The following is a 16974-nucleotide window of genomic DNA, read 5'->3' as shown; positions in this document are numbered from 1 at the left end:
GTCCTTATTTATACTGCCTGGCCATGTCCCTGCCTCTATGCCTGAATCACCAGGCACTTCCATCAGGAAGGGAGTCATGAAGGGAATCTTCCCAGGGTAGGGGTGACTTTGAACATAGTACATGCAGAGCGTGCAGCAGGCCCTTTGTGTTGAGGGAATAACTGAGGGAGGCCAAAAGAGATAAAATGTCTTAGAGTCTCCATGAAACCCTGAACCAGAGATTTCCGTATTTCTACTCAAGAGCTGTGGGGAAATTGGAACTTGAAGAAGGAATGGTGTGAGGATTTCTGGCAGCTAGAGGAGGTTAGCCCTGATTCTGTCACCTCCTAACTTCTGCTAATGCAGACTAGTTGGAAACAGGAGTGCCTCGGCTCTTGCCCTACCCACTAAACAGGACCATGGCAAGGAGTGAGGGTGGTGAGGCTCTTGGTGTCTGCTTTCCACAACTAGCTCAGGCAGGGCCTGGGTTGGGGACCAGAGTGCTAAGCAGGACCCCAAGAATCTCTTGGAAAGGGACCAACTTGCCTCTGGCCTGGGGAAAGCAGGCACCACTCATTCCCTGGAGCACTTCCAACCCCACCTCCAGCCTGTGGCCACCCAGCACAAGTCCTCAGCACAGGCTTGCTCCACCCTCCCCATCCTGTGCTGCCTGCCAGACCTGAGCTACAGTGAGTGTAGCCAGAGAGAGGGTGGCTCAGGAGAGCAAGCACGCTCCCTGCTGGGACCCGGGCTGCTGGCCATGCCCGGGACCCTCTGGCAAAAGTGGCTGGCAGGCAAGGGACTGCCCCTTCTTGGAGCAGTGCTGCTGCGGAAGAGAGAGAAGAGGGGAGCGCAATGGAGGCATTGGCAGGTAACTCACTCATCTCGCTTGGGCAGTGTTGACTGCAGACCTGGGAGATGGTGCCCTGTGGGGACTCAGCCAGCCACCACTCTGGGCTTTGATTTAGGGTGGAACATACCACAGACAACCTGGAAAAGCTCAGACTAGAGGGATGGGCCAAGGCCTTGGCTCTTGAAAGTGATCTCCAAAAAGAAATGATGGCAAGTCCTGTGACCGTTGCCTTTGGTTGGTTTGCCAGGAATGTGCAGAACGGCCATATAACCCATTGTGGAGAGAAGGGATGGGAGGTTGGGGTTCCAGGAGGTAGATTGACGCCCAGAAGGCTGCAATCTGATTATCTTTTTTGAACCCAATCTTCAATTTAGTAACTTGTCAGACTAGTACAAGCTGGGTGACTGCTTCTCCTCACCTTCCTAGTCCCCACCTCTGATTGGTTTTCCAGCCCTTGCCTGGAAGCCCATAGGTGCGGTGGGTTCTGGCTTTCTCTTTAATGTTTAACCTTCAATACATTATCCCAGAGCTCAGGCCACGTGGACGGAGCAGCTGTAGGCTGGCCGTCATAAAACCTAACTAGCTTAGCGTTGAGCAGATCCAGGTTCCTCACCAATTCTGACCACCCAACACCCTGGGCCTTGCAAAAGCTTCCCAGAGCTCCTGCCACAGGAGCATCAGTGACCCTGGACCAGGCAAGCTCTGTGGTAGGACAGTAGAGAGAAAAGAAGCCAGAACACACTGGAGAGGGGAGATCAAGCTGTTCCTGGCTTCCTGGAACTGAGTGCCTGGGGTTCTGTTGTTTCAGCGAGAAACCCACCCATATTACGACCTTCAGGTGAAAGTGCTGAGGGCCAGAAACATCCAGCACACCGATCTGTGTGAGTGAGCCTCACCTCCACCTTCTCCTTTCCTCTAGGGTGTTCTCAGGGCTGTGTGTGTGTGTGTGTGCGCGCAAATACCCACTTGAAGTAGAGTGAAGGGTTGGTGTTGACTATCAAGGGAGGCTGCCCTGGTGTGGGGTGCACAGATGGGGGGGGCAGGGTGGCACTGGAGAGGTGAGTCGTGTAGACTCCCGCCTCCTCCTGACCCTAGGAGGCTGTGTGAGGGTGTATTAGGCTCATGTTACCACACATCAATGCCTGCTTTCCGGGAACTTTGGTGGTGCTCACACAGGGCACAGAATTTTACTGCCTGAATCAGGCGATTTCAAGGAGTTACCCAATGGTCTGTGCTGCCACACGATGCTTTGAACTGTGGCTGCTGCTGCAGGATTTCTTGTCAGTTGAGTGGGAGGCAGAGCTGGCTAAGATGGAGCTGGGAACACCAAAGATCCCTCACCTGCCCCAGGCAGGTAGCCTGTCTCCTTGCTCCTTTGTCTCCGAGCGCAGCCTCCTCTGGGGAACCTTTTCAACAGGAAGAGTTTGATGCCAAGTCCTCTCCCCTCCTACCCGCAGTGTCCAAAGCTGACTGCTATGTCCAACTGTGGCTGCCCACAGCTTCTCCCAGCCCCACCCAGACGAGGACAGTGACTAACTGTAGTGACCCAGAGTGGAATGAGACCTTCCATTATCGGATCCATGGTGCTGTGAAGGTACAGGCCAGTAAGGGACTGGGCATGGAGGCCAATGAGTTCCTCCACAATGCTGATCCTTCAGTCCTATCCCCAGAATGTCCTGGAGCTTACCCTTTGTGACAAGGATGTCCTGGACAGTGACCAACTCTCCGTACTTCTGTTTGATCTGAGTAATCTCCAGCCTGGCCAGCCTCATACCCACAACTTCTCTCTGAACCAGCAGGTGAGGTCTACCTGGGTTGGCAGGAAGTAAATCTCAGGAGAGGACCCCTCCACCCCTACCCCTAAGCCACTGACAAGCAGCCATCTTGGTTTGGCCTTGCTGAGTCTGGAACCGTATCTGGCACATATTTCTGAATGAATGAAGGTTCTCTTAGAAACACTGCTGTTCCCCTGTGCCTGTGAGGTGCCGTACCAGACTCATTTCCTAGGCCCTAGAGCTCAGCACAGGCGGGAGGCAGGAGCAGTCCCTGAGATTTCTGGAGGTCTGTGAAAACTGCTGCCTTGCTCACCCCCATGTAGGATTCACAAGAGCTGCAAGTGGCGTTTACTCTGGAAAAGAGGTGAGTCCAGTGAGAGCCGGTATCTACCTGTTTATTCCGAGTGCCAGTCCTCAATCCTTCACTTGCCTTGGAGGCGTGGCTTCAGAGAGGACAGCCTGGCGTTGACACCTACTTGGATGTTGGATGCCAAGTCTCCCTACCCACAACCCTATCATGCTTTCCAGGCTCTTATCCCTGCTTTGGTCATATCGTTTTAATAGCCGTGGTAAGGGGGTGATGGCCCATGAAATCCCTTCATCTTTTACAGTCAGATGCCTGCATCTGAAGTCATCACCAATGGGGTCCTGGTGGTGAGTAGGGAAGATGGGTGTGGAATTGTGTGGGACTAGAGAACAGGAGACACAGTAGACTGGTTGAGTCCATGATGCCCCCATGTCTCTGGAGGACACTCAGTCCTTCCTTAGAAGGGAAGTGTGTTAGGGGATGAAGAACACGAAGCTACCATGAGCTTGTGTGGGTATCACAGAACCATTGTTCCTCTGGGGCCCTGGCTGCTGAGGGAGCCTGTGGGGCCCCATAATTCCCTTTCCCACAAATGCCCACTTCTTATGAGTCCTGAGGAGGAACACGGTACAACCTTGGGGATTGTCACAAAAGACCCCGCCAATAAGACCCACGTACCAGATAGCTGCTATGGCCCTTGCTCTGGCTGTTCTTCCCTTCCTCCATCCTGATCAGACCCTCTAGGCTCTCTTGACTGCTAAGGTCTCTGCTTTCCTCAGGCTCAGCCCTGTCTGAGAATCCATGGGACGCTCAAGGGAGACAAGACAGCCTCACTTGGGGAGCACGGTGAGTCAGGCCCTTAGAGCTTGCCTTCTTCCTGGAGGCCACATCGGATGTGAGGGCTGTGGCTCTTAACGTTTTCACGGCTTAAAGAGGGGGAGAGGGCAGCAGGGACTTGGCTAAGAGTGGTCTCCCCGACCTGTGCCCAACTGACCAGCCTGGACATAGTCTTAAGACCTCAGCAGAGGCGAGAGAGCCGACTCAACTGAGCAAGTGCTTTTAAAGCCTTTAGTCACATCCTGGCCACTCACTTGTTACTGGCCCAAACAAGACACATGCTTAAACTCAAAGTCAGAGGGCAAGGGGTGTAGTCCGCCTCCTTAGAGGGGCAACCGAAGTCACTTGGTTAGCATAGAAGACCTGGGACTCTGGGAGAAGGGAGTCCTAAAAGAACACAAGGCTCGTTTCCAACCTGTTCAGTCTGCCAGTCTTGTGTGAAACCAAGGCCCCAGCCTTCAATTTAAAACCTCAGTTTTAAAAATAACAAAATGAGGGGGCTGGAGAGATGGCTCAGTGGTTAGGAGCACTGGCTGCTCTTCCAGAGGACCTGGATTCAATTCCCAGCACCCACATGGCAACTAACAACTGTCTGTAACTCCAAGATCTGACACCCTCACACAGACATTACGTAGGCAAAACACAAATGCAAAAAAGTAAGTAAATTACTTTTTTAAAAAAATAACAAAATGAGGCTAAGGAGAAGGCTCAGTGGGTAAAAGAACTTGCTACGCACACTTGAGGACCTAAGTTCAAATCCCTAATAGTCACTTCAAAAGCTGGGCATGGCCCACAGTGCTGTGGGGATCAGAGACAGGAGGATTGCTGGAGCTTTGTTGACTGCCAGCCCAGCTCCAGGTTCAAAGAGAGACCTTGTCTCAAGGGAATAAGGTGGAGCATGGCAGAGCAGGACACTAACATCCTCTGTCCTTATGTGTGCACAGGCATGCATAGTCACACATATGTGAGCATGTTACACACAAAACCGAAATAAAAATAACAAAATGTCTCAACCAAAAGTCATGGGACCTTGAGCAATTCAAGAAAGAGTTAGGCATGAGCTAACCAAGAAAACTACAGCTGCATCATGGTGGCTGTGTCTCCTGTCAGTCAGAACACTCCATAGTTAAATACACTGAGACTGCCGATTTATTATTTCAAATACTAAGGCGCCAGGGCATTTCCCCCACACATGTGCGAAGGATCAGCATCTCCCCAAAACTAGCTTCATCATTATTTTGCCTCCCTTTAGGCTTTTCTAAAGGACCATGGGGAAGGACGGATGTCCTAAAAAGGGTTTTCACTCCACTCTGATTTGGGGTGGGGGAAGAAGATCATATTACCCTTTGAATATGTCACCCACCACAAAATATTCATAGAATATTTAAAATCTTAAGTTTAAAAACTTAAAATGCACAAGACAGAATTCCCAGGGCCTCTCCCTGCTCTGCGGCAGCCTCTGCCACCTCTCTGTGAAGGGCTTGCTCCACACGGCAGCCCACTGGAATCTCCCCGTGGAGTGCTTGCTTTGATAAACTGCTTAAAATGCAGCTCTTGATCCAATCCGTTCCTCTGAGGAAAAAAAGAGCTGAGAACACAAACACACACACACACACACACACACACACACACACACACACACACAGTAGCATGGCAAAGAGAGAATCCTGGGGGAAGTGCAGGATTGGGGCTGTTAATGCAGTCTGGCACAGAGGAGGAGAATCCAGATGTGGGAGTGGAGCCTGGTGGTGTGACAGTTAATGTTCACATAGAGTTGAACCTGTGAGATGAGCGCTGCCCTGGTGACATGGAGAGTGGCATTATGCTGAGAACTTGGCATCTATTTGACCGTATTTCCTCATGGCAACCATGGAAAGCAGATGCAGTCACTGACCTCTTCACATCACACCACCAATAATACATGGAGAGCCAGGACCAAACACAGTTCTGACACGCTCCGAGGCCACTGCCTTCACCTTAAGATCTGGCATTTCTTCAGTGAATGGCACACCTTAGTCTGACTCCATCTCAGGCCATAATCCTTGGTAGGCGTGAAAAAGCACCTTTCCAGGTGTCTCCTACCTCAGGACATGTCAAGTCTGGCTTCATCTTGTGCAAGGATGGGATCCTGCCTGGACCTCTGCTGTCTTCCAAACCCTTCTAGTTACTGTTGCTTCTGTGACTGTGTTTGGAACCCAGACTCTTCTGCACAGCAGTGTGTGGGTGTCAGGCCTGAAAGTTTCTCTCTGGATCCACCACCTCTCACAGCTGCTAGGAAGCAGGGCAGGAAGAGACCCACCCCACTGTTCCTTGCCAATATGTAGCCTCATTTCTTTGCTCTTTCCCTGCTTGGGTCTCACCTAGCTTGAGCTGACCTCTGACCCCTCTGCTTCTGCAATATATAATTCTTCTGTTCCCAGAAGGCCATTCTGCCTTCTACCTCCTCTTCTGAGTCCCTCCGTCCTTCCAAAGTCTTTGACTTCTGGAAGCTAAGGCCACGGCAACTTGCAGCATATGTCTGTGTTCTCTTTGGCCACAACCCCCGCCCCAAAAGCATGAATGGAGTCAAGAGATTGGGAATATTAACAGTCGAAAAAGAGTAATTAATGCAATAATGAATAGATATTTATATAATTAATTACACGTTAGATAATTAAAATAAAAATTTCAAAATCACCAGCCCCATAGGCTATGGGCTGACCCATTCCCTGCCCTCCTAGTATTTGTGTGTTTCCTACACTATACCAGGGCTGATTGATTGTAGAAGCCAAGAGCTCGCCATGGTTCTTCTGTGGTTAAGGTACTTGAGTGAGCAGGGCATGAGAGCTAGGGACCCGGGGAAGAGGAGTAATTGCTGTCATCTGGAGTGTCACTGTCCTGAGCCACATTCACATCTGCCCACTTTGACCCTTCGCTGGACCTCTGCCCTCAGGCTTGAGGCAGATCCAGCTGGCAGTGCCTGGAGCCTATGAGAAGCCCCAGCCAGTGTCTCTGCAGCAGACCACGGAGCCAGGCCTACCACCTACCTTCACCTTCCACGCCAACCCAGCGCTGAGCCCCAGACTGCATGTAGAGCTGCAAGAGAAGCTCCTGGTTCTGCAGGTAAGTGAGCAACGGCAAAGGGAAGGATAATGGAATGAGTCCATGTAGGAGGAGACCCCAGAGTGCTGGGAGGCATGTCTTCCACCCCCCATTGCTCCTTGGCACTCTTCTCCACAGAGTGGCCCAAACGATGAGCTGGAGGCTCAGACCAACAGGCTGAGCGAGACAGGCATCTTGCTCTCCTCTCTGCCCCTCGGCCAGGAGGAACAGCACTTGGTGGTCCTGGAGGAGGTAAGGTTTAGTCTGGTGCTGGGGGCTCCTGCCTGCCCTGTGGTCACCAAGAGAAGTCTGGGGTCCACACCGGCCTCCTACCTGAGCACCAAGGGCCACAGGCAGGTGTCTGACTCTACTTGCTCAGGGATGAGGGCACTGTGTCTCTTTCAGGGTCAGGAGGTGGCTCTGAGTGTGAAGGCAGAAATGAGGTGAGGTGGGGATTTGCTGTGGAAAGCCTTTGGGCTTGGCTAGAGTGGGAAATACCCCAGTGGGTTCTGCCTTCCGACCTACTTGGGTCCAGCCATGGGGATCACCTCTTTGGTACTAGTGGGAAGTCCCTGGGGTGTTTTCTGTGGGACTTCCAGAGTGTGGATCTGTTCCTATGGAAAATAGACTGGGCTCAAGGTTCTCCTCCATACTCCATCCACTCCATCTGAATCAGCTCTGGGGACTTAGACCTGCGCCTTGGCTTTGAGCTCTGCGATGGGGAGCTGGAATTTCTGGACAAGAGGAAGCAGGTTGTATCCAAGGCCCTGCAGCGGGTGATGGGATTGCGCAAGGCTCTATGCTGTGACCAGGTATGGGATGGTAGATGAACTCTAAGTCCCCTTGATGGGTGTTATGTGGATAAAGATGACAGGAAGCTCAGAGGAAGCATAGGCAGCAGAGGAGGAAGAGAACAAAGGGGCTTGTTCCCCTAGCCGATGGGCACAATCAGCAGCTGGGAACCGGAATGAAGATTTACACAGTCCTGGCTGTGGGTGGATAGCTTTAGCAGCTTGGGCTGTCACAACAGGATACTGCAGGCTGAGTAGTTTAAACAACAAATTCATTTTCTCGTGGGGTCTCCTTCCTGACTGGTAGACAGCTGCCTTCTTGCTGTGGTGTGACATGGCCATATTCCTCTGTGTGTGTGTGTGTGTGTGTGTGTGTGTGTGTGTGTGTGTGTGTATGTGTGTGTGTGTGTGTGCGCATGTGTGTGTGTGTGTGCGCATGTATGTGTGTGTGTGTGCGCATGTATGTGTGTGTGTGTGCGCATGTATGTGTGTGTGTGTGCGCATGTATGTGTGTGTGTGCGCATGTATGTGTGTGTGTGCGCGCATGTATGTGTGTGTGTGCGTGTGTGTGTATGTGTGTATGTGTGTGTGTGTGTGCGTGCATGTGTGTGTGTGTGCGCGTGTGTGTGTGTGTGTGTGTGCGTGTGTATGTGTGTGTGCGCATGTATGTGTGTGTGTGCGCGCACGCATGTATGTGTGTGTGTGCATGTGTATGTGTGTGTGTGTATGTGTGTGTGTGTATGTGTGTGTGTGTGCGCATGTATGTGTGTGTGTGCATGTGTATGTGTGTGAATGTGTGTGTCAGTGTATACGTGTGTATGTGTATGAATGTGTGCCTGTGTGTGTGCATACTCAGGAAGGAGCAGGAGCTCTCTTACCACTGCCCCCTTTTCAGGAAAGACTCTTACTGTGTAATCCTGGCTGACCTCAAACTTGCTATGTAGACCAGGTTGGCCTCAAACTCACAGAGAACCAATTGCCTCTGCCTCCAGGGTGTAGTGATTAAAGGCGTGCGCCACCATACCCACCTCCCAAAACCTTTTTTTTTAAATGAGATAAGTATTACTACTGTGTAGCTAAGGCCTGGCTTCATATATAATTCAGACTAGTCTTGAACATGTGAGCCTCCTGCCTCAGTCTCCCAAGTGCTGGTATTCCAGGGATATACTTCCATGTCCAGGCCTCTTCCTCTTCTGGTCAGGACCGCTGTCCTGTCAGATTGAGGCCTCCCCTCTTACTCTCTTCTAACCATGCCACTTCCTTATAGGCTCTGTCTGTGAACAGTTGCATATGAGGGATAGGGCTTCAGCAAATGAATTTTGAGAGGGCACAACTGGACAGTGGTCAGAGGGATCCAGAAGTAGAGGCTTTGTAGGATCTCTTAGGCAAGGACCAGTTGGCCTGTGACTGGGAGGCAAGAAGATAGAAATGCTAAGAGGTAGACCAGTGGAATAAGCCAGGAAAAGGCTGGTATCATCTTCTTTGCCACATGGGTTCAGCAGATGTGGAACCACTGTCCAGCACTGGCCAGTACTGCCAACAACCTAGATTGTATTCAGTCAACAGAGGTGGCCACTGAGTGCCAGATGTCTGTTCTGATTCATCCAGCACTCTGTAACAGTAGGGCCCCAGTGAGCAGGGCCAGGGGAAGAAAAAAAGGAGTCAGAGTCTTGATAGACTGAGTCAACCCTTCGTGGAAAAGCTAATCCTACCAGGCACCTCTGATCCTGAAGAGAGCCTCAAACTTTGGGTGTCCTCTATCTGGGGGCAGGCCAGGGATGCTTGCTAGTCTCTGTCACTGCAGTCAGTGTTTCTCAGCTGTGGGCAGTTTTGTTTCCCAGTCCCCAGAGGACATTTATCAGTGTCCAGGGATGTTTTGTTGTAAGTGGTAGGTCGATGTAGAGGATACTGCTGGCATCTATTGAGGAAAGGCCAAAGATGCCACTGAGGGCCCCACACACGGTACAGAACCACAAGGAGCCAGCCAGGACCAAGTGTCTGCCTTGCTAACTGGGTTTGGTGAATCAAATGTACCTGTTACTAGACATCTTTCTGAAATAACGGCTAAGAGCTGCCGCAGAAGCCAGGCATGTGTGGGGCCTTTACCCACCAACCCCACAGATCCCCAGAGTTTTCTTGAGTGTGAGCAGCAGGAAATATTAGGTAGAAGGATTTAGATTGCGGAGATGAACAGATAGAAAATGAAGGATAACCTCGAGAGGGCCTGGAACCTTTTCCAAAGACCCTGACTGTCTCTGCCCCGGGGTATTTATAGAGACGCCAAGGGGTGGAGCAAAAGACCTTCTCCCCCAGCACAGCCAAGTGCAGACCATCTCAGACACCTGCACTCAGGCCCGTGGTCCTACTCATCCTCTATGCGGACCTGCTGGGTAAAGCCACGAGGAACCGGAGAACGGGCTCCCACAGGCATGGCGGTGCACGCCTGTAATTCCAGCACTTAGGAGGCAGAACCAGAAAGACCAAGACCATCTTTGGCTACAGAATGAGTTTGAGGTCATCCTGGTCTTCAGGAGACCATCTCAGAAAACAAAACAAAACTACAGGCTGAGGAGTAGGCTCAGGCTTGTCTGAGTCCAGATCCCTAGCACCCAGGTGAAAAAGCAAGGTACGGTGGCACATATCTGCAACCCCAGCCCTGGGGGAGGGGGATGGTGACCGGCAGGTGCTTAGAGGGAAGTGGCCAGTCAGTCTAGCCGAATCCATGGGTTCAGTGAAAACATTGTCTCCAAAAATAAGGTGGAGAGCAGCGGAAAATGACACCCGGTATCACCCCAGGCCTCCCTATGCACATGTCCTCACATGTACGCACACCTAGAACCATGTACACTCATATACACCACACGTGACACAGAATTTTTAAAAAGACAAGTCATCTGCGGCCTGTCACTCTTGGGTTTGAGAACCATCACTCTTGGGCACATCGGTTAACCTTACACATCAGTTTTGTCATCTGTAAAGTGGGGGGCTCCCTGGGTTTCTGGGAGAACTCAGTGAGCTAATACATGGAAGGCACTTATGACAACGGCAGCTGTGGATAAGCAGTAAATACGTCAGGCCCGGTGTTGCTGCTAACAAATCATTGCCGTGCTCAGGTGCCTGTGATCGCTGTGGTAGGCTCTGGGGGTGGAACCAGAGCCATGACTTCCTTGTACGGCAGCCTGGCGGGGCTGCAGGAAGTTGGCCTTCTGGATGCTGTGACCTACCTGAGCGGGGTTTCTGGGTCTACCTGGTAAGTGAGGTAGGGCAGAACACAGGGTGAGCTCTGGGTGGGTAAGGATGTCCAGGAGATGGGACGGGATCTCTGATAAGGGGCTGGGAGCCTGCCTTCAAGGGGGTCAGGAGGCTGGGTCCCAGGGACATGTCTGAGTGTATGTGACAAGGAGGAGCATCCTCTAACTCACAGGCATCCCTTCCATCCGCAGGTGCATCTCTACACTCTACAAGGATCCATCCTGGTCCCAGAAGTCTTTGCAGGGCCCCATTGAACGTGCCTCGGCGCGAGTCTGCAGCAGCAAGATAGGGATGCTGTCTGCAGAGAAGCTGCAGTACTACTCCCAGGAAAAGGAGGCCTGGGAGAGAAGAGGCCACAACATGTCCCTCACGGACTTCTGGGGCCTCATCATTGAGTATTTCCTGAACCAGGAGGTAAGAGACCAGTAAGTGACTATATTCTCCCCATCCCAGCTCCCTTTCCACACGTTTCTTCTACCTCGACTCCTTTCTTATTCCTGGGGTAGAGCCCAGTAAAAGCACGTATTGAAAATTGTTCCTGCCTGCCTCTGAGGCAGAGCACCATGCCCACCCACCCATTGGCAAAAGCAGCCCTGACCCATGACACCAAGCAGTTACTCCTAGAACCGCAGGCCCAGTCGGGCTGAGGCAGAAGGTTCAGGCAGCTGACCCACAGTAAGTGGCTACTGGCTGGGCGTGGCCACCTGTGCTATCTCATTTCTAGAAGTTACGTCTCCTAGTGATTTTCTTTGTAAAGAAACTAAACTGGCTTTTCGATGATCCCCCAAACTGTCAGTCTGGCTGTCTGCCTTCTGATGTGCTCTCTGGAATGACAAAGCAGTGAGAGGGTGTTCCCAGAGACACTGGCATCATGAAAACCCACAGGGGGCTGAGCTCTGCTACAGCCTAAAGCTACGGCCTGGCCTTGACGACACGCCATCTCTCTTGTGGGTGCACCATCCCCCTCAGGGTGCTGATGTCAAGCCCCGAAGATAGAGAACAGGCGCTCCCCCAAAGCCAAGCTGTCTGCTTTCTCTCCTGCCCAGGAAAACCCTGCCAAGCTGTCAGACCAGCAAGAAATAGTCAGCCAGGGTCAGAACCCTTACCCCATCTATGCCAGCATCAATGTCCACACAAACGTCAGTGGGGAAGACTTTGCAGGTGCCTGGGTGTGGGCACAGAGGAAGGAGACAGGGAGATGGCGGCAGGAGGGCGGGTGAGGGTGGGGCTCCTAGGTGTAAGTGGGAGGTGCTCCCGAGCAGGGACCTTGGCAGATGGTGGAGTTCCTGCCTCTGGTTTTTGGAAAGTCAAGGTTCCTGCTCAGTCATGAGGACCCTGGCTTCTTTGTTTTCCCCAGAGTGGTGTGAGTTCACCCCCTATGAGGTCGGTTTCCACAAGTATGGGGCTTATGTTCCCACCGAACTCTTTGGCTCCGAGTTCTTCATGGGTCGGGTGCTGCTGCGCTGGCCAGAGCCCCGCATCTGTTACCTGCAGGGTGAGTCTAGGTTTCGAGGTTGGAGTTTGGCAGGGCTAGGGCCAGGCTGTGACATGGGGCCCCGCCTGTCTCCATAGGCATGTGGGGCAGTGCTTTCGCAGCCAGCCTGAGTGAGATCTTCCGGAAGATGGGAGGCTCAGGCCTGCGCCTCCTGGACTCGTACAAAGAGAGTGTCAATGTCACAGGTGAGAGCAGAGGCCCTGGTCAGTCACCACCACCTGCTGCTTGCCAGGACCCTGGCAGAGGGATGAAGAATGAGGACAAAGATGGTTCTCACTGTATTTCACTGCCCCCTATCCAGATGACTGCCCAAAGTTCCGGTCGCAGGACCAGGACCTCACACGGCTGCGTACCAGGCTCTTCACCCCACACAGTCCCTTCTCTCAGGCTGTGCTGGACATATTCACCTCCCGCTTTACCTGTGCCCGGAACTTTAACTTTACCCAAGGCCTCTGCCTGCACAAGGACTATGCGGCTAGCAGGGAGTTTATGGCCTGGAAAGGTGTGTGGTACCATGTGGGAGGGGGGAACTGTAAGCAGATCCTTCCTATATATACATCTAGCTCACTGGGGCCAGCGTTGGCTTTTATCTGGGTGTTGGAGGAGGTAAGGTCGTGGTCCTCTGTTGTTGATGGGGAAGGCTTTTCTGACTGCTGAAAGTTGAAAGGCAAGGTGGAAAGGCTAGGGTGAGGGACCCCTTGGCTGTTGGGAGGCAGGAGAATTCTAGAGACTGTGGCTATAGATGCAAGGAGAGGAGGGTCACCAGCAAGAACAACTGCATTTATCCCTGTGCACCTTACAGACAGACACCCTGATGCCTGCCCCAACCAGCTCACACCCATGAAGGACTGCCTGTGCCTAGTAGACGGAGGCTTTGCCATCAACTCGCCATTCCCGCTGATCCTGCAGCCCCGGCGGGCTGTGGACCTCATTGTGTCCTTCGATTATTCCTTGGAATCCCCCTTTCAGGTAAGGAGGGAAGCAGGGGTCACCTAAAGTGAGTGGAGGGGAGGAGGAGAAGAAATCTCTGCTGAGAGGCCCGGCTGGGTGTTTGGGTGTCACTTCTGGTGGAGGTACCTTTTAAACATTGTTGACAGTCCAGGTCTCCCAGCTGGAGAATTCTGGGATTATGAGAGGATGTATAAAGAGGGTCTCAGCTGTCTTTTAGGCTCCGTCCTAGAACCTGCCTAATTATGTTAGGGTTTCCCTGCTCCACGGCTCCACAGGGGGCCTGGGGTTGCTGCCCTTTGTTACTATGGTAACACTAGCCATGAAAGTCCTCTTTTTTTTTTTTTTTTTTTTTTTTGGTTTTTTCGAGACAGGGTTTCTCTTGTGTAGCTTTGCGCCTCTCCTGGAACTCACTTGGTAGCCCAGGCTGGCCTCGAACTCACAGAGATCCGCCTGGCTCTGCCTCCCGAGTGCTGGGATTAAAGGCGTGCGCCACCACTGCCTGGCATGAAAGTCCTCTTAGGGAGAGATCTGCAAAGGGCACCTCAAAATCCCTAGGACAGTGGATGGCTGCCATCAATCAGGCGTGGGTCTGGCGGGCTCTCTTTGACTTCCTCTTTATCCTCCCTGTCCAGTGACTGCCTAGGATTGGAGAAGAGCTAAAAACCCGTCCAACACGCCCTTGCTATCAGCCCCTTAACAGGGAACAGCGGGGGGACTATCCAAGGGACAGCCATGTTAAGGGGAGGAATGAGGATGGCATGAGAGGTCTAGAGAACTAGCTTGACCGTTGTTGGCCTTTGCTAATTATTGCTAACTCACTGTGCTCTCACTAGACGCTTATTTCCAACTTTATTTGGCAAATAGAAAGGTGGCTCAGAAAATCACTCAGTCATTCAGAGACAAAGAGCTAGCTGAAGCCTGAGTCCAGGTAGGGGCCAGAAGCTTGCCTCTTTGCCCAGGTCTTGCAGATGACGGAGAAGTACTGCCTGGACCGTGGAATCCCCTTCCCCAGGATTGAGGTGGGCCCCAAGGACTTTGAGAACCCCCGTGAGTGCTATCTGTTCACCAAAGCTGAGGACCCCTGCTCGCCCATTGTGCTGCACTTCCCCCTTGTCAACAGGACCTTTCGCACACATCTGGCCCCAGGTAAAGAGAAGTCCCAAGCCTATCCTAACCCTCAGGGGAGGATGGGACACTAGCCTCCTGGAGGGCCTGGGCTGACCACTGAGCCCTCTGATGCCTGGACCTTCGTGTTCTCTCTGAGCCATCTCTTTCTAATGGGCCTGAGAGCTAAGATGGTCTCTTCCAGAGAGCAAGCCAGAAATCCTGAGCAGGGAAAGTATCCAGGACCATCAGCTCCCAGCCAGTGTCATAGAGTTCTCTAACCTAGCTTTGCTTTTCCCACCCCAGGTATAGAACGACAAACAGCTGAGGAGAAGGCCTTTGGGGACTTCATCATCAACGGGCCAGACACCCCCTATGGAATGATGGACTTCACCTATGAGCCCAAGGAGTTTGATCGGTTGGTGACCCTGAGTCGATACAACGTCCTGAACAACATGGAGACTATAAGGCATGCCCTTCAGCTGGCTCTGGATCGACGACAGGCTGGGGAAGGGGTTGGGGGCTGACCTGGTAGGTGTCAGAAGACTGTGGTAGAGATGTGATGGAGGGCCCTAGGCCAGGGCTTGCTGAGGGAGAAGACTTTAAGGAACTTCTGTTTCCTACTTCTTCCTTGAGGTCTCCCAGGCCCCAAAGGTCTTGCCAGTGAACTTGGAGCAGAACTTTCTCATTCGCTAGAGAAGATGTCTAGCTGTCCAGGAGTGTTTGGGGACACTGGGCAGGAGAAAACAGATTTCATATTACAGTGGGGTGTACTGAGAACCAGGCATCAGCCTCATCAGAGGGCCCACCCCCTCCACAGAAGAGGAGGACTTCTGAAAACACCCTGGTTCTCAGAGCTTCACCACAGAGAGAGCTGTGGGCTGAGGAACCAGCTGCTCTCCTCATACTGAGATTAGATGCAGAACCACAGCCACCCACACTTCCACAGTGGCCCAGCTCTGGTCCCCTCCAAAGCTCCTGAACTCAGTGATGTCAAGAATAAACAGGAGTTGTGTGGATTGCCAGTCTGTGTCATTGAATCCATGCCCTACTAATTCTTCTCGCATTCTGGCCTCTCTGTTCTTCCTCAGAGGTCACCAGGCTCATGGAGCTTATGACAAGATGGCCCACCCTGACAAGTGTGCACAGCACTTTACTCTTTGAACACAAACCACGTTTTCTGGTTCATAAATACAGTTGTCACTTTGGGCAAATACAGTCTTCCCATTCTCAGGAGCCAAATGGGTATGTTTAGAAGGGTCATCTGTTAATCACGGGCAGAGGGAATGAAGGGACAACTGCATACATGTGGGCATATGTTCCTATGTATCATGGGCCAGTGAGTAGCTATTCCTTCACATGGGATGGGCAAATGAGATGGGGGCGGACCTAGCCTGGATTCCTGCATCTGAGGACCTCCATAGGTCCCTCCCTCTCTTTCCTGTTTCTCCTGATCCACTTGAGGCCTTCTAAATATTGAGAGCCTCTCCAGAAGGAGCAGCTTTCCAAACTGTGAAGAGGAGATGCATCCTCTGATTGGCCTCCTTGGTCTCATCTTCCTCAACCAGCTCGCTCTGGCGCCGAGCCACCCAAGGCTGCGTAGTAGCTGAGAGGCTGTGCTCAGTGGACCTGTTGCTCACACCTGTGCACGTACATGCACACATGTATGCTCTGAGACCAAATGCACAACTCACAATTCCTCTTTCAGTTGAGACAACTTTCTGGGGGTGTCATCTGCCTGAACTTTGGGGAAAAGGCTCTAGTTCCGTCTCCTGCCTACAATAGTCAAAGCCCCATCGGTGTCCCTTGTCTAGTGTGTCCTGAGGCTCAAGCCTCCTGCCGATGTGAAAGTGAAGCCAGGGGCTGCGGGACCAGTTTGGACTGGCATGCAGTAAAGCAGCCTGGCCCTCCCCGCTCCCTTCTCACTATTGCTGGCCACCACCCGGGCACCCCTTGGCTTCAGTAGTGGGAGGTTTATTTGGAAGATCCTGCAGTGGCCATTGCCACCGACTTGTGTATTGGACTGTCATAGCTGTTAGGACTCATGGAGTGCACAGCTAGAATCTTGATTCTGTCTGCAGAATCCGGCTGGACTGTGACTCCTGTGGGAGGGGAAGGCTTTTGTCTGCTTAGCCAGGTACTGAGACAGGACAGTTGGCTTCAGTTGTGATGGACTCTGCTGATGGTCTGGGTTTGTGGGTCTTTGTGGGGCTTCAGTTGTGATGGACTCTGCTGATGGTCTGGGTTTGTGGGTCTTTGTGGGGCTTCAGTTGTGATGGACTCTGCTGATGGTCTGGGTTTGTGGGTCTTTGTGGCTCTCCAGCCTTTGGTCTCACCTGGCCTGCACACTGGATTCCTGGGAGCTGCAGCAGGTGGCCAGGTCTGCTTCAGGTCACATTCCTCTTCCCAGGGCCACAGCTTTGTGCCCCCTGGGACTCTAACTAAGGTTTCTACAATTAGGCTGAGGATGCTTTTGCCTGGGTTTTGTTGGCACTGGGTGACCTGACCTGTTCTTCTGCCTCCTTGAACCTCTCCCATCTTGTCTCCTT

At 52.3% G+C, this 16974-nt stretch overlaps 1 protein-coding gene across 1 annotated transcript; it reads left to right on the top strand.

Annotated features, from left to right (window-relative positions):
- The first annotated feature begins 739 nt into the window (after positions 1-739).
- On the top strand, positions 740-14952 carry Pla2g4f (phospholipase A2 group IVF). The gene is made up of 20 exons (XM_059259537.1): positions 740-850; positions 1641-1713; positions 2290-2426; positions 2503-2631; positions 2931-2971; positions 3219-3261; positions 3694-3760; positions 6684-6853; positions 6971-7084; positions 7238-7275; positions 7509-7644; positions 10737-10873; positions 11067-11289; positions 11922-12036; positions 12233-12370; positions 12448-12555; positions 12672-12902; positions 13173-13339; positions 14281-14467; positions 14732-14952. Exons 1-20 carry the CDS (start codon positions 740-742, stop codon positions 14950-14952), a joined length of 2586 nt encoding a protein of 861 aa, XP_059115520.1.
- The last annotated feature ends 2022 nt before the right edge of the window (positions 14953-16974 follow it).

This window comes from Peromyscus eremicus, chromosome 4 (assembly GCF_949786415.1).
Source record: "Peromyscus eremicus chromosome 4, PerEre_H2_v1, whole genome shotgun sequence".
NCBI classification, from domain to species: Eukaryota; Metazoa; Chordata; class Mammalia; order Rodentia; family Cricetidae; genus Peromyscus; species Peromyscus eremicus.
This window is presented reverse-complemented; position numbering and strand designations above follow the sequence as displayed.

Coding starts and splice junctions, on each gene's coding strand:
- Pla2g4f (XM_059259537.1), top strand. CDS start 740: ATGCCCGGGACCCTCTGGCAAAAGTGGCTGGCAGGCAAGGGACTGCCC. Junction 12,903..13,172: donor CCATGTGGGAGGGGGGAACT/GTAAGCAGATCC, acceptor TGCACCTTACAG/ACAGACACCCTGATGCCTGC. Junction 13,340..14,280: donor CCTTGGAATCCCCCTTTCAG/GTAAGGAGGGAA, acceptor CTCTTTGCCCAG/GTCTTGCAGATGACGGAGAA.